At 44.5% G+C, this 23119-nt stretch overlaps 2 protein-coding genes across 3 annotated transcripts in view; both read left to right on the top strand.

Moving 5' to 3' along the window:
• Window positions 1-12083, top strand: part of LOC122931366 — an 88820-nt gene extending 76737 nt beyond the window's left edge. Inside the window, exons 8-12 of the mRNA XM_044285436.1 lie at window positions 170-255; window positions 4222-4250; window positions 6009-6208; window positions 7032-7084; window positions 11937-12083. Of these exons, the coding sequence (XP_044141371.1) occupies window positions 170-255; window positions 4222-4250; window positions 6009-6208; window positions 7032-7084; window positions 11937-12083 (515 nt within the window). The remainder of the gene's footprint in view (window positions 1-169; window positions 256-4221; window positions 4251-6008; window positions 6209-7031; window positions 7085-11936) is intronic.
• A 1579-nt stretch (window positions 12084-13662) lies between these two features.
• The window catches only part of LOC122932145, a 31119-nt gene continuing 21662 nt past the window's right edge, over window positions 13663-23119 (top strand). For both annotated transcript variants that reach the window (XM_044286394.1, XM_044286393.1), the window contains exon 1: window positions 13663-13712. In XM_044286394.1, coding sequence (XP_044142329.1) covers window positions 13686-13712 — 27 coding nt within the window. In that variant the 5' untranslated portion in view covers window positions 13663-13685. The remainder of the gene's footprint in view (window positions 13713-23119) is intronic.

Here is a 23119-nt window from a genome sequence, read left to right as displayed (position 1 = left end):
TGGGAATGTACAATTGGGTATCTCTAGGTAAGATCTACTGGAACACACTGATGCAGCTCAGCAGAATAAGTGCATATCTAATTCTTCATTTCTGAGTGATTCTTCCCCATACCATTGTATGTGGGGCACTTTCTATGAGACGACATTCTTCCTATTTCATATTTTTCAGCTGCCATGCAGAATGTGCATCCCGAAGAACGGTCAGAAGACTTCATTTTAGCTATTCATTCAACTGTTGAAATAGAAGACAGTGAGGTCAGTCATTTTCTAAGTGACCTTTAGTATCTTAGGGTTACAGTCCGTATTTCGGTACATCCAGATTTGTCACAGAATGTGCTGCAGATTTCATCCTATGAATTGCAAAGGGTGAAGCTTAAGGCTACATGCACACGACCGTATGTGTTTTGCGGTCCACAAATTGCGGATCCGCAAAAAAAAAAAAACGGAAGAACAACGCTCCAGCCAATAGCAGCGCTATGCAGCTGGAATAACAGTTGTTGCCTCTCTGCAGGCAGCCATTCTAGCTTGGTGACTGCTTGCAGAGAGGACCTATTCCCCAATATGCTACTGGTTGTCGGCTGGGACTTGTGGTACTAACAAATAAATCGGTGCTTTTCACTGCTTTCACGAGAAGAAGAAGAACAATATCTGGAACAGCTGCAGTGATCTTTGGCTCATCTGCAGCATTTTCAGATTCCCTGTCCCTCCCCCCCTTTTTTTTTTTGTTGTTGTCAATTATGGCCATATTTTTCTGCCCGTCAATTATTCAGGAGAAATCTGCCTTCCAGAAGCCATTTTGTGCTCTTTTCCTTCTGACCCTTGTGGTACGCCCATATAGCAGTATACAGGCACATATGGGGTATTGCTGTAATCAGGAGAAAATGGGCAACAAATTAGGGGGTGCATTTTCTCCAGTTCCCTCTTGTGAAAGTGAAAAATTTGGGCCTAAAATCACTTTTGCTAGAAAAAAAAAAAATGTTCCTTTTTTTTACAGTCAAGTGTTTCCTAATTCTAGGAAACACCTTTGGGGTCTAAGTGCTCACTTCATGCCTTGAAAGATTCCTTGAGGGGTGTAGTTTCCAGAAGGGGGTCACTTTTTGAGATTTCTTTAGTGTAGGGGTGCATTAGGGTGTCTTCAATAGTGACACGTCGCTGGAATATTCTTGGCGAAATCTGCGCTCCAAAATCCATATGTTGCTCCCTGCACCCTGCTGTGTGCCCATACATCAGTTCACGGCCACAAATGAGGTGTTTCTATAAACTGCAGAATCAGGGTATTAGATATTGACTTTTGTTTGGCTGTCAACCCTTGTGTTACAGGAAAATATATATGAAAATGCAAAATCTGCCTAAAAAAGCAAAATTTAGATTTTTCATCTCCTTTTCATGTCATTCTTGTGAAACACCCAAAGGGTTAAAAAAGTTTGATAAATTACTTTTGAATAACTTGAGTAGTGTAGTTTCTAAAATAGGGTCATTTATTGTCAATTTATATCATGTAAACCCGTAAAAGTGGCTAAATAACTGAATTGGTTCTTTTAAAAAAATTGGTTTTGGAAAATTTCTGGAAAATCTAAAATTTGCATCTAAATTTTAAAGCCATCTGACATACTAAAAAAATAAAATGACATTTACAAAATTATGCCAAAAAGTAGACATATGGGAAATGATGATTGATAACTACAGTGGGATGCGAAAGTTTGGGCAACCTTGTTAATCGTCATGATTTTCCTGTATAAATCGTTGGTTGTTACGATAAAAAATGTCAGTTAAATATATCATATAGGAGACACACACAGTGATATTTAGGAAATGAAATTAAGTTTATTGGATTTACAGAAAGTGTGCTATAATTGTTTAAACAAAATTAGGCAGGTGCATAAATGTGGGCACTGTTGTCATTTTATTGATTCCAAAACCTTTAGAACTAATTATTGGAACTCAAATTGGCTTGGTAAGCTCAGTGACCCCTGACCTACATACACAGGTGAATCCAATTATGAGAAAGAGTATTTAAGGGGGTAAATTGTAAGTTTCCCTCCTCTTTTAATTTTCTCAGAAAAGTAGCAACATAGGGGTCTCAAAACAACTCTCAAATGACCTGAAGACAAAGCTTGTTCACCATCATGGTTTAGGGGAAGGATACAGAAAGCTGTCTCAGAGCTTTCCACCGTCTGTTTCCACAGTTAGGAACATATTGAGGAAATGGAAGACCACAGGCTCAGTTCAAGTTAAGGCTCGAAGTGGCAGACCAAGAAAAATCTCGGATAGACAGAAGCGACGAATGGTGAGAACAGTCAGAGTCAACCCACAGACCAGCAGCAAAGACCCACAACATCATCTTGCTGCAGATGGAGTCACTGTGCATCGTTCAACCATTCGGCGCACTTTACACAAGGAGATGCTGTATGCGAGAGTGATGCAGAGGAAGCCTTTTCTCCGCCCACAGCACAAAAAGTGGGCTAAAGCACATTTTGACAAGCCAGCTTCATTTTGGACTGATGAAACTAAAATTGAGTTATTTGGTCATAACAAGGGGCGTTATGCATGGAGGAAAAAGAACACGGCATTCCAAGAAAATCACCTGCTACCTACAGTAAAATATGGTGGTGGTTCCATCATGCTGTGGGGCTGTGTGGTCAGTGCAGGGACTGGGAATCTTGGCAAAGTTGAGGGACGCATGGATTCCACTCAGTATCAGCAGATTCTGGAGACCAATGTCCAGGAATCAGTGACAAAGCTGAAGCTGCGCCGGGGCTGGATCTTTCAACAAGACAACGACCCTAAACACTGCTCAAAATCCACTAAGGCATTTATGCAGAGGAACAAGTACAACATACTGGAATGGCCATCTCAGTCCCCAGACTTGAATATCATTGAAAATCTGTGGTGTGACTTAAAGAGAGCTGTCCATGCTCGGAAGCCATCAAACCTGAATGAACTAAAGATGTTTTGTATAGAGGAATGGTCCAAAATACCTTCAACCAGAATCCAGACTCTCATTGAAACCTACAGGAAGCGTTTAGAGGCTGTAATTTCTGCAAAAGGAGGCTCTACTAAATATTGGACAAACGAAAAAAGAGGACCCCAGGGGTTGGGAAATAGAGAGGAGGGGGGCAGTGCCCACCTAGTGTGTCCACTAATACTACCCCTGAAGAATAACTCGGCACAAGCTCCCAAGTACAAATGGCAGAATAACAGAAGAAAAGGAGCCAAAAAAATGCCAAAAAGTAGAGAATAAATAAATATTTATTAGCGATAATTTAACATGACGATGAGTAAAATTGCAAATCAATGCATGTGATGCGAGGAGACAGGGAAACAAAAGGGAACAGGGAAGGAAAAAACGGCGCCACCCTGGGAGGAACACACTGGTCAATAATACATCAGTATAGGATCAATAGGAACATATATAAAGTAAAATGACCTAACCTAGGATCACTGCATATACAAGGTCATAGTGGAAGGTGAGTCACTGCTCAACTGCAAAGAACCAATGTATATCAGAAAACTGATACTATGGACGTAAGTGGATACACCAAAACATCTAAAGTGGATAGCCGCACTGGACGCAAGCCTGGAAAAGCAGTAAGCATCCAAGTGAAAAGGGAGAACAAAGTAAACAAGCAGGAGGGACTCACCTAAGAAAGGACCAGAAGTGTAGCAACCAGGATGGTGCAGATCGTTGTATTATCTTCAAAATAGCCTTGACGGATCCGTCATGAACACCATTGAAGAAAACGTATCCGTCCCCATTGGCTGACATTGTGAGTCATGATGGATCCGTCTTGCCAGGACGCACTCCAAAACGCTGCCTGCAGCATTTTTGTGTGCGTCATGGGAATGCAACCAAACGGAACGGAGTCCATTCTGGTGGACTCTGTTTTGTTCAGTTCAGTTTTGTGCCCATTAACAATGAATGGGGACAAAACTGAAGCGTTTTCCTATGAGGGATCTCAATAATGGAAATTGAAAACGCTAGTGTGAAAGTAGCCCAACAGGTCAGACGCTTTCATAGGTACAAAGCTGCTGATGGGTGCCCTTTAAGCCGTGTTCATTTCAGTTTTTGCAAAAGTGAGTATTTTTTTATTATTGTACTGTGCCTAAAAATACAAATGCAAATATTGGTCTCTGTGAACAGGATCTAAGTGGGGAAAGTGCTTGTACATTCTCTCTCTGTATGGAGCAGGGTTTAACAAATGATATGCTTTACATTTCTAGGAAGTTCGCCCCTCCTCGTCTGGCCAACAGTAAGTTTTTGCAGATTCTATTGAATTCAAAAGTATAATTGTAGAAGTGAAATACACTGCGGTGCAGCACTGGTCGTGTCCTTACACTGGAATATTATTTTCAATTTTTATGTAATAAAGGGTAAATTATGTTTTAGATTTATTTCATAGATTTAATTGAAGCTATGTTCAGTATGTCTGTATACCAAAAAAGTATTGAGTTGTATACTGTAAGGTAACCGTTGTCTTCTGTTGTGAACACATAGGCTAAAAGTGTGTCCTCTGAGCATAAGGTTGATAGGAATATATCTGGATATACATGTACAGTCACGTTCATGTGCAGGAGGCCTAATAAAGCTCTTTTAGGGTAAATAGGACAAGGGATTAAAATATCCCAGGTTCTAGCCCTTAAGGGGGCTAATAGTTATTTAAAAAAAAAAGTTAAATGAAAAGAAGTTTAAAACCCCCCCAAAAAAATATTAAAGGGAGTCTGTCAGCACATTTACCCCTTTTTAACAGTTCCCATAGCGCTGTAGCCGCAACACAGATGATTAAAACGGTACTTTTATATGCTTTTGTGGACTTGTAAAACTGCGAAAAACTAACTTTGATGCATATGTAAATGAGGGCTCGCAAGTGCCCAAGGGCGGCGTCCACCGCGTCCCCCGCTCTTATCCCCGCCCAGCCTCTTCCTCTGCCCGCCCATCTGATAGTCAATATAACTAAATTAAGGAGGAATGACTCCCCAGTCACTTTACATTGGCCTGTGTGATAGGCTGATGCAGATGAGCGCCAATCAACATTTTTTTTTATTTGCGGCCCCTTGAAATAGAGCGATTTGACAATGCGGCCCTCAGACCAAAAAAAAGGTTGTGCACCCCTGCTTTGAACAAAGGTTCCACTGTGGACTCGTTTGAACATAAGGTACTGTTCTCGTAAAGGGGTTGTTTCACTTCAGCAAATAGAATTTATCATCTAGATGAAGTTAATTCAAGCCACTTACTAATGTATTGTGATTGTCCATATTGCTTCCTTTGCTTGATTCATTTTTCCAGGGCTCATTTCCATGGTTATGACCACCCTGAAATCCAGTAACGGTGGCCATGCTTGCACATCATAGGAAAAAGCGCCTGCTTATGCACACTCCCATGGTCCCGGCCATTAGATAGGATTGCAGGGTGGTCGTAACCCCTGGAAGCGAACAGTATATAATGTTATGGAAAAATGTATCAGGTCAGCAAAGGAGGCAATATGGACAATCACAATACGGTAAGTGCCTTGTATTAAACGGGTTATCCAAGAGTAAAAAATGTCCCCCATCTGCCCGGGCCCCTCATACTGAATCTACTTACATGGCTCCCGCCATGCTAGGGAGGCTCGTCCCCGTCACCGCCCACCATTGGATGCTCCCCCCCGACACCGGATGTTTTCATCCGCGCTCACAGGGAGAAGCAGCTGCGGCAGTGCAGGGACCAGGAGCGGTGCAAGGAGCCAGGTAAGTAGATTCAGTCTGAGGGGCACGGGCAGATGGGGGACAGTTTTTTTTGTCTGATAACCCCTTTAACTTTCTCTACATGATGAATGCCATTTGCTAAAGTGAGACAACCCCTTTAAGTGATAAATAGTTAACGTATCCAGCCACTTGAGTGCACCACGCACATTTCTGGCAGTGACGAGGAGCTGTGTGTGTATATGTATGTATGTATGAGGTGTTCTCTTGTTTATATCGTTTTATAATTCTTTCAACCATTAACTTATCAATTGTTATTTGACATCCAGCATGAGCTCGGGCACAGCTTCAGGAGAAAGTGGCACAGCTTCAAGAGAAAGTGGCACAGCTTCAGAAGAAAGTGGCACAGCTTCAAGAGAAAGTGGCACAGCTTCAGAAGAAAGTGGCACAGCTTCAGAAGAAAGTGGCACAGCTTCAGAAGAAAGTGATTCTATACTGAATCCAAAAGTGAATAAAGTTTTCTCTCTCAGTGGGTATTTTATATTCTATTTCTTTCTACTGATGATAGATTTTGTGCTTTTGGTGAAAGTTTGTTTGGGGATGAGGCTTCCATTAAAATTTTTATCACTCCACGTGAAAGTCTGGATTCACAATAAGGGCTGTTTCACACGAGCGGATGCAGTGCGTGACATCCGCTGCGTGAATGACAGCCAAGACCCGATGCGGACAGCAGAAGCACGGAGCATTAACATGACTGATAATGCTCCGTGCCTCTCTGTGATCTCTTTACTACGAAATCACGGTGACAACTTTATCTCATTGTGATTTCGTAGTAAAGAGATATCCCTTTACCTCTGACCACAGAAAGTCTAAGCCGCTGAAGAAGGTCCCTATGGACTGAAACGTCCGGCTCATATATAGATAGTGGTTACGCAGCATTTAATTTCCTATAAACTGGATCATGAACCTCCTTTTGTGAAAATCACTAAATAAAATTAAATCGCAAAGAATATTCTGCGTGCCGCATATTTATTGTTGGATGACCGTCGGGTCTTTGCTGGCATCGGGAAGAGTAAAACCGTGTGCGGTACTCCATTCTCTAATATACTAAGTCTGGATTCAGACCATATTCAGAGATGCACGGCTTCCTTTCTATTCACTGCGGGGCCCTGTTCTTTCAATAGGAGAGGGTCCTATATGTGGGACCCGCACCTGTTGGACATTTTTGGCAATACCCTATCGATATACTGTACCCCTTTAAAAGAGGATGACTTGTGTAAATCTAGCTGCATCATACAGAAATGAGTGACAATTCCATTATTTTAATTTATAATGTGTATTTCATTACAAAGGTGGATTTCCAAAAAGAAAAAAGTATCATTCAAAAAGGAAACGTAATGAGAAGGTATGCCTATTACAGCACTTTACTGGACCAATAAATGTTATCAGTAAGAAAATAAGTATTTTTGGACAGATTTTATTTTTTTATCAGATGGGAACAGATGCGAAAATGTATCCATTACGCCTGGATCCATTTAGGGTACATTCACAAGGATACCGGATGCCAGCCCTATGATAGAAATGCCTATTCTTGTCCGGAATTGCGGGCAAGAATAGGACACGCTCTTTTTTGTGGGGCCGTGGAACAGAAGTACAGATGCAGACAGCACACTGTTTGAATGCATGGGTCCGCACCCATTCTGCAGAGTTGCGGACCCAGAAATACAGTCTTGTGAATAGACCCTAGAGAGGCGTTTCCTGGGAATCATAAGACTCTATAGGGGGCAGCTTGGAACCTCTTTTGGAGGGGGGATGTAGAAGCAGCACTCCTGTATTTTACCTAGTTTCACTGAGCAGAACAGCTCTTGCAGCATCCTGGGGACCGGTATGCTGATGTGTGTATTACTTCTTGGCTGAATTCCACCACCATGTCAGAAGCTGCAGGAGATGGAGCAGAGTAAACTCCAGACCCTCCTGCCCGGGACGAGGTGCATGAATTAGTTTTGCTCTTTTGAGCTCTGTCTGTGTTCTGTTGCTGCTGCTTGTTTTATCCTATTGTATTTGCAGTGTAGGGAGGCCCCCCAAAAAGCCACCTCTGTGACCCATAACAAAGAGTATGCAGTTTGCAGAAGGAATCTGGTGTCTGGTTATGTTAAGAATCTGTGTTCCTCATTTATTGATAATGTGGCCTCCACAACAAACCGTATTAAAAACAGAGGAAGTAACAAAATTCACTTACATGTTCACTGTTATTTCAACAAGCTTTGCATAAATCAATAGTACAGGTACAAAATAATCTGTAATATATATTGTCAGAGAAAATTCTCCTTTCTCCTTCCTCATCCATCACCTAAACTAACATTCTTTGCTAAGTCCATCTGGAGAGACAAGAAGGCTGTCTGCTCACTGAAGGATCAGATTACATAAAAGTCTATGGGGAGGGGAGGGTGAGGAGTGAGCCACAGTGAGATAGAAGAGACAAAATGCTTATTTAAAGAGGCAGAGGTACATGTTTTCCATAGAAATCTATGTAAAGAGAAGGGATTTTTCTCTAATAAGATATATATTATGACAGGGCTCGACAAATCCCAGGCGCCAGTTCGCCATGGCGATCAGGAATTTGGTCCTGGCGCTTGGGTATTTGTCAGCCTGTTTTCGACGGGTGTGGAGAGCCGGAGGGGGGCCTGTTCTGTCCGGAGGCAGCAGGAGTGGAGATGAGCGCCTCCATTGTGGAAGCGCTCATCTCCATATTTGTAACGGCACCCCGGGCATAAAAGGGGGTAAAAGCCATTTAAGAGATATATTCCCTTTCTAGATGCAAAGGCAGCTACGAAAGACACCAATCTCCTGAACTGGAAACCATATGAATGCTGCATCCAGCCGAATAGGAAAAGCCATATAAAAGGTTTATACTCCTAGCAGTCGAATTGGAACAGCATACAACCCCCCCAAGAACGAGACCAAGCTCTGTGTTGGGGGTAAAGCAGTGGACAGCCAGAGCTGTGTGTTTATTGTTCTTATCTACACATTCTTACACATTAGTACCACCCACAGGGTTTTGTAAAACAACCAGTAACCCCGTACAATACACTCCCACACAAAATCCTCCCCTCTGCCTGTGATACAATTACCTTACACAATGGGTTAATGTAATTATCACAGGCAGGAGAATACACAGTTTTACACTATCTTCTGTCCTGGAGACCATTGGGAAGTAATCCAATTTATCTCCAAGGGCAGAGGAAAACTTCATTAGCCACATGGTAGCAAAAGACAATAAAAGACATAAGAATATTTAACTGTGCAGCTATTGCATAAAACATAGACATTTAACATATCCCCAGATAGCTCAGGTCTGAATGCATTCAATTATTAGGTGAATGGCACTCAGACTACACGAATACAGTTCAATTGCCATGGAGCCAAATTCTTTCACATAGTCTTTGCAGGGAAAAATCTAGCGTTTCAACATGGGGCCATAGTCTAAAGGAAGCAGGCGGGCAACCAAGCTTCTCCAATGCAATGTGGCGAGATTGCTCTCGTCACAATATTCATCTGTATCGACGTCCTCAGGACAGAGATACAGATGAATGGTGCGGATGAGGAGGGGAGAGGCGAATCGCGCCGCCTGAGCCATACAGTGCGGGACACAGGCCGGAAGAGGCCTGCATCGCATCACTGACAGCGGCATAAGGTAAGTATATGAGTTTATTGTTTATATTATTTATAGTTTACTGTGGCAAGAAGGGGGGTGGGGGCCCTATATACTGGCACAATATGGGGGCGGGCACTATGGAGAAGAGGGGAAGCACTATGGGGCCCTATATACTGGCACATTATGGGGGGCACTATGGAGAAGAGGGAAAGGAGCACTATGGGGGCATCTACTGGAGGCCCTATGTACTGGAATGCATTTTTGGGGGGCTCTATGGAGAAGTCGGGGGGAGCACTATGGGGGCATCTACTGGGGGCTTTAAGACGTGGCTCTGCCTGGCTCCTAACTTTTTTAGCTGGCTCCTAGATTCCAAGGAAATTTGTCAAGCCCTGTACTATGGTCCTTTTATACACGTATACTATTCATGTATGTATAGTTTGTTGAAATGACACTTACCATTTAAGGGTTTAAAGAAGAACTTTGATGGGCCGAGAACTCGTCATTCCGGGTTATCTGATGTGTCTAGTGATGAAAAATCTGGAATTGTGTTGGAGATTTTTTATCTCTGGAAGATGTTATGGGAGGCAAGATGTTATTTGATGTTTAAGATGAGGATCAATTGGTTAAGGCTATAGGGGTAACTATGAAAGTAGAAGCTAGACAGCCCCCTAGATCAATTCTGAATGCTATGTTTGAAGGGTTAAAACCCCCAAAAAAGAGAGTAAAAAAAAACACCAAATGTGTGTAAATCATTAGGGTTAGCGGATAATTTGATGGTAAAATTAGTCAGGTGTTTTCAATCAATAAGATGACAATCAGGTGTGAGTGTGTGACCTGTTTTATTTAACCTGTAGGATCCCAGCGCCATACATGATCAGCAGCAGGGTCCAGCTATTCCTGACAGCCGAGCCCCTGCTGTATACAACAGCATTGGTGACTACACTGATGCTGGCGTATTAACCCATTGTATGCCGTGGTCAGCGCTGACCGCGGCATACACAGGGTTTGCAGAAGGTGCGGGCTCCCTCGCCGTCCCCATCGCGCTGCGGGGATGGGGACCCGATGGCAGGAATGGCAGCCCGATGCCTAACACAGGCCTCAGGGCTTGCTTCCTACGGAAACCTAGGGGATCCAGCCCCCTGGGTCTCTCCTGCAGGCAGTCTGTCAGTGTATTACACTATGTATTGTAATGCGTTGCAGAGGGGATCAGATCCCAAAAAGTTGAAGTCCCACTATGGGACAAAAATACAAAGTTTAAATAAAGTTTAAAAAAAGTGTTTTTCATAATAAAAAAAATATTATAAAGACATAAGTGTAAAATATAGAAAAAAAAGAAAAATATTATTAGGTACAAAATTAGGTATCGCCTCGTCCGACTGGCTCAATAAAAATATAACATGAAAATATAAAAACTGTGCCAAAACAGCCATTTTTTGTCACCTTGCCTCACAAAAAGTGTAATACCAAAAGATCAAAAAGTCTTATGTACTTCAAAATGGTGCCAATCAAACTGTCACCTCATCCCGTAAAAAACGAGCCCCTACAGAGACAATCGCCCAAAAAAATAATGGTTTTCAGAAAATGGCTACACAAAAACAAGATTTTTTCTTTTCAAGTATACTTTTACTGTGTAAAAAAATAGACATATTAGGTATGACATGCGTCTGTAACAACCTGCTCTATAAATGCGAGTGAATGAGAAAAAAGTTAATGCCGTAAAAAAATAACAACTGTGCCAAAACAGCAATTTTTTGTCACCTTGCCCCAAAAAGTGTAATATTGAATGATCAAAAAATCATATGTACCCCAATATAATACTAATAAAAACGTCTCCCACAAAAATGAGCCGCAAAAAATGAGCCCCTTTCAGAAAAAATATATGGCTTTCAGAAAATGGACTACTGGCTGGTTCCTCGTTACCAAAGCCCACTTCGGATTGCTATTTTAAATAGTTTTTCAATACGCAGATATGCATACAGTAGGATAACCTCACGTGACTTCAGCAGGAAGAACTTTGGCTCTGCGGAGACAATACATTTTAATACTGATCATTAAAATGTAAGTATTTGAATGAATCAACTTTGGATCTATTATCCGAAGGCTCAAGCCTATTCATGAGTCCACCATCAGGAGGACACTGAACAACAATGGTGTGCATTGCAGGATTGCAAGAAGGCCGCTGCTCTGCAAGAAACATTGCTGCCAATATGCAGTTTTATAATTCTTTAATATATTACAAAGTTTCTTATATTAACTTGTACTATTCATTTATGAAAACTTTTTTATAACTGGAGGTACACTTTAATTGATTGATGGTCCTTTACCCTCTCCAGCACGTGATCTAAAGAAGACTCTGATACCAATATACTCAGATTCTATGGTACAATAGATGGTGTACAGAGAAATGTCTCTAACTGTAGGCTGGCAGGACACATACAGCTGGAAACAGAATGATTGCTTCCATTGCTTTAGACCATCCTACCCAAGTCTGATAGGGTTTTTTTGTGTGTGTAGTTACAACAAGCTATACGTGCAGCCCTAGTCAACCCATGCTATGAAATTACATCAGAAGAAATTAACATTTTTGTTCTTGTAATGACAGCTTGAAGAGGTTCTGCAGACTATGGGATCAGAGGACAAGGCAGCTTTATCTCAAATATATTCAGAGTTTGGAGGTAAGCGGAGACATTTTCACAATGCTCTTTATGTAAATAATCTCATGAAAATCTCTGTATACATCAGATGTTAATGGATTCTGGTCATTATTTTCTCACCAATGTGAATGAAGTATAGTAAAGTTTACCTGTCGTCTGAGCTAGGGGATGTAGACTATAGCTGGTATGATATCCGCCCATTGAGTACACTTGCAGAAACAGGGGATCCTGTTTTCTAATTCTTAGTCGCACACCCTCAGAAACAGCAGCAGTAGTGGAGGTCTTCACACAGCAGAATGAGGAGGTTATAGATGACTACAACAGTTATTTAATGGAAATGTGTTTAAATCAGAGTTCCTCAACTCCAGTCCTCAGGGCCCACCTGCCGGTCAGGTTTTCAGGATATCTGTAGTATTGGACAGGTGAAATAATTAGTGTCAATGTCAATGCATCAGGACTTACCACAGGTATTCATTCTGTGGGACACTTTCAAATCATGACCGGTAGGTGGGCCCTGAAGACTGGAGTTGAGGAACACTGGTTTGAATCAATGTTCCTCAATTCTAGTCCTCAGGGACCACCTGCTGCTCATGATTTGGGAATATCCCACAGAATTAATACCTGTGATAAGTCCTGATGCATTGACACTAATTATATCATCTTCTCAATACTAAGGAAACCCTGAAAACATGACCGGCAGGTGGGCCCTGAGGACTGGAGTTGAGGAACACTGGTTTAAATCACATTTTTATGTTATTTTATTTTTTTCTTTCTACTTTTTATTTTCATGTCCCTATATTTAAAATAATCCAAAAGTGCTGTTTTTGAGCTGGCCACTAGCCCTAAAATTTATTGAGACTACTTGTCCTTTGAGAGCAGCTACATGATCCATAGATGCAATGGACAGCATCTGACTCTATCTAATTCTATGGGAGAGTCTACTAGGCATGCTCTGTGACCTGTGTAGAGGTCAGGAGGAAGTAGATGAGATGTGATATCATCTATTATGAATGGTGGATCCTGTGTTATATATGTAGAGGTGATGTCTTGTCATTGTAATTCTGAACATGAAATCATGACGTAGTGGTCAGTGCAAAAATTACAGGATTATATAAAAAATAAATAAATATATAGTAACATGAAAATTAGAAAAAAAATCGAATGAAAATTCTTTATTGTTAAACAAACATTTTCTGATGGCACATTGACTTTAGAGGTAGATCTACACAGCTGTCGCACAACCAAATGTCACAGTGTAGACATAGGAATGAATGGGGTCGTAGTGCAACTCGCATGTTTGCTTCTTCAAAAACTCAGCCACCTCTCCATTCACTGCTATTGGACTGCTGGAAGTAGTCGAGCCAGCACTCTGTTCAGATCGGAATACCCTTTAAGGGGAACCTGTCACCATATTTCAACATATTACACTAAAGGTACCTTAAATCTTGTCTGCCATGAGAGTTTCAAGCGATCCATCCATAACCTTCTCTGGACTCCCAGTTAGTTAAATCGGCAGCAGATTTAATTCTAATTGTGATTTATATGACTGGGGAAACACAAAGTTAGAAAGGATAAGTGTAATAGCTAAATTAAAGATGACAGGTTCCCTTTAACTTCTTGACCATTTGCTGTTGTTTAAAAATTCTGAAAATTAATTTGTTCTAATTCCAGGGTCACAGCAGAGTGAAACTAAAGAAATGACTGCAAACCAGGACCATCAAAATGTAAGCTTTGGACGTTTGCCCACTTCTACAATATCAAGCAGAACATAAAAAGATATTATTTTTTTTTGGCTTTGCTGGGACAATGCATGCAGAACTGGTGTACAGTAGCGTTGAGCGCGAATATTCGAATTGCAAATTTTAATCGCGAATATCGCCACTTCGAGAATTCGCTAATATTTAGAATATAGTGCTATATATTCAGATTCACAAATATTCTAATCGCAAATTTATCGCGAATTTATCACGAATATCAGTATTTAGCAATATCCCTAGCAACCAATAGGAAACTTGCCTAAAGGAGTAGTGTTGATCGCAAATTTTCGTATAGCAAATTTTCGCAATCAAGAAAATAATGACGAGATCACGAATTCTCAAATTTGCGAATATATGACGAATATTCGCGAAATATCGCGAATTTGAATATTGCCCCTGCCACTCATCACTGGTGTACAGCAAAGATACCATATGGCCTAATAAATGCAGAACCATTTCGACCAGCTTGCATATAGCTGCATGGGCATAACTACTAGGGTAGCAGACATAATAGCCGCTAGGGGGCCAATTTCCATTCAGACATAAGGTGCAGTTAGTAATATAATGTATATAAGGTGCCATGGAAAATTGAATATGACCCCCATTATAAGTGCTATTATGTAGTCTCTTGTAGAGTTGTTGCGATACAACATTTTTTATTTGATTTTGATACCATAAAAAAGTATTGCGATACTCGATACCACGTGAAAAAATAAACCAAAAAAGCCACGTGCATTCCGCATTTTAAAAAATGGCGAATCGCGCAGTTTTTATTTATTTTTTCTGTTCCGGCGTTCACCGCATAAATTTTTTAAAATATTTTAATAGTTTGGACTTTTCTGACGTGGCGATATGTGATATGTTTATTTATTGTTTATATATTTTATATGTGAAATTGGGAAAGGGGGTGATTCATACTTAATATTTTGGTCTGTTTTTTTTACACTTTTTATTTAATAACTATTTCCCCCCTTAGGGGCCAGAACCTGGGATCTTTTGATCCCTTGTCCTATTCACCCCGATAGATCTCTATTAGGGTGAATAGGACTTCACATTGTCTCTGCTGCGCTGTGCACACAGCATCAGGGATGTTACCATGGCAACCAGGGCTTCAGTAGCGTCCTGGCTGCCATGGTAACCGATCAGAGCCCTAGGCTTACACTGCTGGGGCTCCGATCAGAAGCTGCCACTGCACCACCAATGAGGGGGAGGGGAGAGGACCCTGTGGCCACTGCAACCAATGATTTTAATACTGGGGGATTGAGAGGGGCTGGCGCACTGCGCCACCAATGATTTTAATGGGGGGGGCGCACTGCGCCACCAATGATAATTACCCTTTAATACAGGAGGCGGCAGCAAATCAGTGGCAGTTAACTGCTCAGGTGCCACACCTGAGAGGTTAACTACCGCTGATCGCAGCTCCCTGTTAGAGGCAGGGTACCAGCTATGCGATTCTGCTGCCGGCACCTGCCTCCTGTATTATGTGTTAAAGACCACCTTATGATGGGTCCAGACTTTAAGTATTAGGCTACACAGAGCGGTGCCCAGAGATGTCCTAGCACTTACTATTATTCCTGGGCGTGGCTCCGTTCGCCCGCAGTGCCCCATTACTGTCTCCTGCTCCATATGCTTATTACTATCGGAGCAATGGAGAGGAGACATCAGCTTCTCTAGTGGGCGTTCCTTCTCCCTGGCTGTAGCGCTGTCCAATTGCAGCGCAGGGAGAAGGAACGCCCAGGAGAGAAGCTGATGTCTCCTCCCCATTGCTCCGATAGTAATTAGCATATGGAGCAGGAGACAGTAATGGGGCACAGCGGGCAAACAGAACGGCTCCCAGGAATAATAGTAAGTGCTGGGACATCTCTGGGCGCCACTCTGTGTAGCCTAATACTTAAAGTCTGGACCCAGGAAAAGTCCTATCATTGGTGGCGCAGTGGTGGAAAGGAAAATTAACATCTGCTGTTCTGGATGTATAGTTGACCGCAAACAACATAAGACAATTTTCATGCATCGGCTCACTATTCCAGAATGTGGATTAAAGTGGCTTCATAACAGTAGTACTATGTAGGCTGGGGTTACAGCTGTGGCACCCACATATGGCAGTGTAGCGGGGCAGCCATAGAAATGAATGGGGTCGCAGCACATTTGCCATGGCCCCATAATCACAAAAAATCCAGCATGGTTGGATTTCTTGACATTCTGTGGTTGTGGCACACATTCAAGTCGTGCTGCAACCCCATTCAGTTCTATGGCTGCTGTACTACACTGCGATATTTGGGCACCACAGCTGTCGTGTGATCAAGATCTCCATGTGGCCTTAGCCTTAATTTGATCACCGTGGGTCCTGCCTCTGAGAAGGTTCAGCCAACCATGTGGGGTGACCACAGGCCTTGAGGCGGACGCAATAGCATACGGGGCCCACAAGCCCCCAGCCACATCAGATCTCTAATAGCCTGGCACACAAGGCCAGAGTTAGATTGTTGCTCATGCAGTGTCCTGATGATGATCAGTGTCAGGACCTTGTTTGCAGCGGCACCTAGGAGAGAAGCCAGAGCAACGAGCAGTAAATAGAGGGGTCTGGTCTGGGGTGTCAGTTTATTTTTATAGTCCAATCTGAGGTCTGATTAGTTTTGGATTGTGGTCTGGGGTCTCAATTAATTTAGAATTCTGGTCTGCAGTCTCAATTCCTGTTATAATGGAAAATAATAAAATATACAGAACACCGATCCCAAACCCGAACTTCAGTGAAGATGTTCGGGTCTGGGTACCACAGTCAATTTTTTTATCACACGCGTGCAAAACGCATTGCACCCGCGCAATAAAAACTGAACATTGGAACGCAATCGCAGTCAAAACTGACTGCAATTGCGTACCTACTCGCACGATTTTCCCTGATCGCAGACGCAACGCATTCGGACCTAATCTGACTACTCTCGTCTGCAAGGGGCCTTACACTCACTACTTTCTACAGTGCCGTTCTCTGCAGTTAGGTCCACCTGCTGCTGCTTGTTTTCATGACGCTAGGGAAATGGGCAAGCATAACATAATTTTTTATTTTAGTGAAAAGCTTGTCTGAGATTTTTAAACCCAACCCCTTTAAGAGGTGGGGGTTTGGTCTGGTATTTTCTACTGGCGGTGTTTTCTACCTCTATCCCACTCCCAATTTGTTTATTTGTCAGGTCATGTTGTAAGTTTTCTCAGAAGTTTTTTTTTTTTTTTTTCTGCATCTCTGCCAGAAAGTCTATTCTCTCTCAAAATTTGGGTATAGAGTCTAGCACATTGTAGCTGCTTCCCTGCAGCCAACTATTCATTATGCCTGACCTTCAGGTGGGCCATCAGATGAGAATTCAGTGAGGTAGGGACTCAGCTTAAAGAGGTACTCCCATGAATAATGTAAAAAATGAAAATCAGACATCATATAAAATATGACAAACTCTTTCTAACAAAGCTAGAACCAGCCCTGTACCTTATACATGGATCCAGAGATCTCCCCATTCATTGCTGTGATAGATTTATATCATGCTGGCAGCTCAGGGGGCGTCTCAGCTCTCCCGATCACAGCTCAGAAGGGAGTTGAAGGATGAAACTGAGCATGTGCGGCCATCTCAGTGAGCAGGTCAAAGAAATGAGAAATTAAGTGGCACTATACAGATACATTTTGTTGAATAACTCAATGGCTATACAAAAATTTAAATTACATGCAATTACAAAAGTATTCAGATGGGGACAACCCCTTTAAGTTTACCAGAGTAATGCCTCATTCACACGTCAGTGTATCGGTCAGTGTTTTCGATCAGTGATTTTGAGCCAAAACCAGGTGCGGCTCTAAACACAGAACAGGAGCAGATCATCCCCTATACCTTATGTTTGTGGAGCCTCCAATCCTGGTTTTGGCTCACAATCACTGATGGAAATCACTGACCAAAACACTGATGTGTGAATGAGTCTTAAAAGCCGCTGCTTGACAGTACATCTTTATTCTTACTAATATAGGAGTTATTATCAAGGGATCTCCTTCTTGAGCATCGACATATCCTAACACTTATGCACCAAGGTTGCCGTCACAGACGCACCCTTTTAATTCTCTTGTTTTGATAAGTGCTGAAACTCAACATGTAAATATTTTCTGTATTAAAGTGGACCTCTCAGCTCATGTCTGTTTTAGCAAATAACATACGGTAATTGTATTTCTCATAATTTAATAAGCATCCATTACCATGATCATCCCTTTTCTCTTGAATGCATTGGGGGACACAGCACCATGGGTATATGCCCAGCTGCCACTAGGAGGCACTAGATATAAAAAAAAGGTTGGCTCCGCCCAGGTGGGCTATAACCTCTCCACAGCACTAGGCTATCCAGTTATTTGTCTAGTGCCGTAGGAGGCAGACCTGTCCTGCTTTTTTCCTGCAGGTGTTGCTGCTTTTTTATTTTATTTTATTTTTTCTCTCTTCTGCAGGTTTTCACCTGCTGCAGGCGGGTACTCCATCGTGGGCTGCCACTTTAGCTGCACCCCCTGCGGGCGCGTACCCAGGTACCTTGCCGGTCACCCAGTCCCCATTGACTGCATCCGCAGTGGCATGCCGGCATTCCCACGGTTCCGTGTTGAGTCTGCCGATGGGGTGACACTGCGGCACCCGAAGACGTCGGACGGTGAGTATTCCTCCTGCATCCCTGTCCCAGAGTTAGTGGGGGTCCAGGGTGAGGTCCCCTTTTTGTGGCCAAGGAGTGGGATCCATCCCGTGGCCGATGTGGAAGTTTTTTTCCACCTGGGGGGGCACTTTAACTCCCAGGCGGGGAGGAATTCTCTCTCTGAGAGAGGGAGGGGGACCTACTCTCCGGTCCTCTCTTCCTTCCCCCCTGGCCTCCTTCCCCTTCTCCTGGTCATTCCTCTTCCTTTGTGGCCTCCCCCGGTCCTCTCCCCGGCCTCCCCCGGTCCTCTCCCTGGCCTCCCATCTACTTTAGTTCCCGGCTTCTGCCGGGACTAGGCCGCGCTTTCTCTGGCCCGCCCCTGGTGCTCCTTTTGCCCTCTTTTTTCCCTCCCTGGGTGTCGCTCCCCCTCAGGAGCCCCCCTCACCAGTTTTCTGCATTCTGGAGGGCCCCCGGTCTTCTGCGATTCCGTTCCACCGACGGCGCACCGTTTCAGGCCACCTCATTACTGGAGGCCCCTGCTTCCTTCACCCCTAGGGCCCATTTTCTCCCTCCCCCTTCCCTTGGTTCCCGGGCTTTTGCTGGCCACTCCCCGCTCCTCTCGGCTTCTTTAGGGGCTCCTCCTCCTCCTCCTCCTCCTGGCCAAGCGCGGGTTTTAACCCTCTGGGTGCCGTTTTCTGTTTAAATTGCATCCATCTTGCCAGAAGCGGGGGTCCTTGATATTCTGCAGCTGCTGCAGCACATGTTTGGGAACTCTGTCCCTGGGATCCAAGACAGCTTTTGGTACACATTCCTATGCTGTGTAGTGGGAGGTTGCATGTATTTGTATGCGCCCGCGGCGATAATGGGCTGCCGCGTGGTCAGCCTGTCCCTGTTTGCGCAGTCGCTCCCAGGCCCTCTCATGATGACCTGACCTACTTGTCGGTCTCTCCTGGCCAGGCCTCTTCCCTGTCCCAAGTCATAGGGAATCCTGTCCGACTCTCCCAGTCTATAGCAGAGTCGCTGCACCTACTACCTAACCAAGGATTGCGGCCAACTCCGCCCTCCCAGGGACCGTTCCGCGGATGGGTCACTCGTTGCTAGGTCCCGCGGATGACCTCTGGTTGTCCCAACCATGTCCCGCTCCCCCTCGGCATCCTCTGGTCTTTCCAGGACAAGCCTTAGGCTGGTGAAACCCCTTCCCTGCCATTCCTCCGCTGCCTCGGGGGACACCTCTGCTCCGATTTTTGTCGGTAACAGGCATCAGGCGGTCTTCCACCAGACAGATTCCCTCTGGATGGTTAAAGACAAATGTCCGCTGAGGAACCTCTCATCTCCAGGGTTGGTATCCCCTCTAGTGGACCTTTGGATGGCGCTCCCCTGGCTACATAAGGTAAGCAAGCCGCCACGTGGTTAGCATGCCGGCACACCTGCGTGGTGTCCCAGGTACGTACGCCTCCCCTTTAACAGGGGGGTACTTATACCACTGCCAAATGCTGTACCTAGCACTGCAGCTATTTCTCCGTACCAGGGGCTATATTCTACACACCCTCCTAGTCGGAGAGTGTCCCCGCCAGGCGCTGTAGCCAAAACAGCCATTCTGGTGCTATCGTGCGACTCGCAACAATATATCTGGCTATAACAGAGGGAGCCCTGGTTTGCCAGAGTGAGTAACTGTAGACTTTACAGTACATTATGCAGTCGTATCCCAGCAGCTACGTTACTCCCTTCATAGGTAGAGTACCTGTACCATATCCAGATGCTGTAGTCAGTACACTTGGCTGGTTCTATGGTCTTCCATCTCCAGGGGCTGTAGCCATTACACTTGTTCTAATGTGCACCAAACAGTCATATTGCTCCCTTCATAGGTAGAGTACCTGTACCATCTTCAGACGCTGTAGTCGGTACACCTGTCTGGTTCTATGGTGCTCTATCTCCAGGGGCTGTAGCCATTACACTTGTTCTAATATGCACCAAGCAGCCATTTTGCTCCCTTCATAGGTAGAGTACCTGTACCATCTTCAGACGCTGTATTCAGTACACCTGTCTGGTTCTCTGGTGCTACATCTGCAAAGGCTGTACCATTATCTCATGCTGGGTAGTGTGCACCAAGCTGCCACTTTGCTCCCTTTTGAGGTAGAGTACCTGTACCATCTCCAGATTTGCTGTAGCGGTTACTCCTCACGTTCTTTTGAGCACCATGCAGCCCTAGTTCTCTGTTACCGGGCGAGGTATAGTGGCCATCTTCTGACACTTCTCTGGTTTATACGTGCCACGCAGGCATCGCTCCCCTCTGACATCTCCAGATGCTGTACCATTTGCACCTGTCTGGTTTTAAGTCTGCACTTCACAGCCGTTTTTCTCCCTTATTGTTGGAGTACCTGTACGGCCTCCATATACTGTAGCATTCCAATGCCGTAGCTGTGTTCCATTCTCATTATGATGAGCACCATTCAGCCACATTTCTCTTATTGTAGGTGGAGAATTTGCAGTATCTCTAGGAGCTATGCCCTATTGGTACACTCTGCGGCCCATGCGGCACCTACAGTTCTGGGCGTTTTTTCTCCCTTCCCTGGCTCTGATCTGTGATCGGTAATCATGTGGCCCCCATTCTCGTGGAATGGTGTTTCCATCTCCTGATGCTGTATTAATCACTCTGTTCTGCTTTTAGCATACATGGCATGCCTGGTATCCATATGTCTCCCCCCTTCCTGGGCGGAGTAGAGTTGTTTTGCTAGTTTCTGTTTATGGCTGGCCTGTACACATCTGACACCTGGTTCAGTTCCTCCTGAACCAGGCCCTCTAGTCTTCTCTTTGCCTCTGTACTAGGAATGTTTTTTTACTTCATTGCCTGACGCACTATTTAACAAGACTTCCAGTCCTGTTGTGCACCAGAGGTTTGCTCTCCCTCCGTGGGCAGGTTTTTGGCTGGCATGCTAGGATTGTTCTTTGTCAACCCTTTAAAGTTCTACTGAATGCTGCACGGACGGGTTCCCCCATTTGATGAGGGAGTACTCGCTTCTTGGTTACTGCTCCTCTGCTTCTTTTCACAGCGTTACATGGCACAGTCCTGGCAGAGTCAGGGATCTCCACTGGATGTTCTTTCCTGCAAGGGTACGCAACGTTTTGAGCAGCAGCCGCCATTGCTGTTTTGGGTCAGCGCTGGATGTCCTCTACGATACAGACTCCTTCTGGGTGGTCAATGATATGTGTCTTCGCTGGTTGTCCTCTCTGTTATGGCTGTAACAGAACCAGTGAGTGCCTCACCCCTGCTGATGGGTAGACTTCTCGCGGCTTGTTCTGGTATCGGACGTGGTCCCGTACCTCTTCCATGGTCCGGCACTCCCTTATGTTTTCTGATCTGTGTTACTGCTTGACAGAAGGGCCGTTCCGAGGACCTGGCCATTGTCTGCACCTATCAGTTCTTTCCCCCTTCCCTGGGGGTTTCATTGTGCTCTGCTGGTAGCTGGTTTCTACATGTTTGTGTAGTCTCTCCGGCTTCCCCGGCTGACTTATGCATCCTTCTGGGATACGGATGTTTGGCGTTTCTTTTACTGCTGTACTTGCCCCTTCTGGGACAGTGTTATACAGTTGGCTGGTCACTACTTTTGGGATGGTTGGTCACCGATGTTATTTCCTTGTTTTTGGCTCTTGTTGTCCTTAGGTGGTCCAGTCCTTTGGACCCTTCTTGAGTCCCTGTCCGGGTAATCCTGCTTGGGGTCCCTGGCCCCTCTCCTTCCTAGACCATCTAGCTGGCAGCTCCCTTCTGGGGAAGCTACCCATGGTTTCTGGCCACACAGGCTCTGTATGACAGCTGCTTCTTTGGGCCCGGTTTGCTCCTTTTTCCCCCTGGGTCCTCAAAGGTGGTTGTTTTTTTGAGCTTCTAACCTCTCTTTCCATCCCCCCAGGTCAAGACCTGGTACCTAGTTATTTTGTGCTATGGTTTGCAGTTTACATCATATGGTGTCACGGCGGACAAGCACTCAGACACACAGAGAAACCAACAACCAGGCTCTGAGCGAGAAGCAGGGGAAGGGTCACCTCCTAGCTAATCCCTAACCTCTCTCCCTGCACTGCTAAGCCCACAGGCAGACCTTGGTGGTAGGAATGCTGTGTCCTCGTGCCTGGGCTAATTCACCCTAAATTCCCTGAGATGGTGAAAAGGGGAAATAGGAGCAGCCTGCTCGCACAGAACCTAGATGGGAGAGATGACACAAACACAACTACAACAGCAAACAACAAAAACAGAAACCACACTTATCTTATCAGAGCTGGGACAGAAAACCTTCCTTCCTTCCTTGCTTGGTTCCTAGGCCAGACTGATTTCTATAACCCGCTCAGGGCACTGGAATTGATAGCCATTTAAACTAATGACCCCACCCAGTGCACCTGATGGGAGGCGGATCCAGCACGACTCCAAAACAAACACTAAACACGTGCAGCTATTCTGGCCGACCTCATCACATAGAGTCGGGCATGACAGTACCCCCCCTTCTACGGGTGACCTCCAGACACCCCGGACCAACTTTATCCAGATGGGATCTATGAAAAGCCCTCACCAGTCAGCTGGCACTGACATCCCGTGCAGGAACCCACATCATCTCCTCAGGGCCGTATCCCCTCCAGTGTACCAGATACTGAAGGGAACCCCGAAGAACTCTAGAGTCGAGAACCCTGGAGATCTCGAACTCCAAATTTCCATCGACCAGAACAGGAGGAGGAGGCAATGGCGATGGTTCCACTGA

The sequence above is a fragment of the Bufo gargarizans genome, chromosome 3 (assembly GCF_014858855.1).
Source record: "Bufo gargarizans isolate SCDJY-AF-19 chromosome 3, ASM1485885v1, whole genome shotgun sequence".
NCBI classification, from domain to species: Eukaryota; Metazoa; Chordata; class Amphibia; order Anura; family Bufonidae; genus Bufo; species Bufo gargarizans.
Note: the sequence above shows the minus strand (reverse complement) of the source record. Positions and strands in the feature narration are given on the sequence as shown.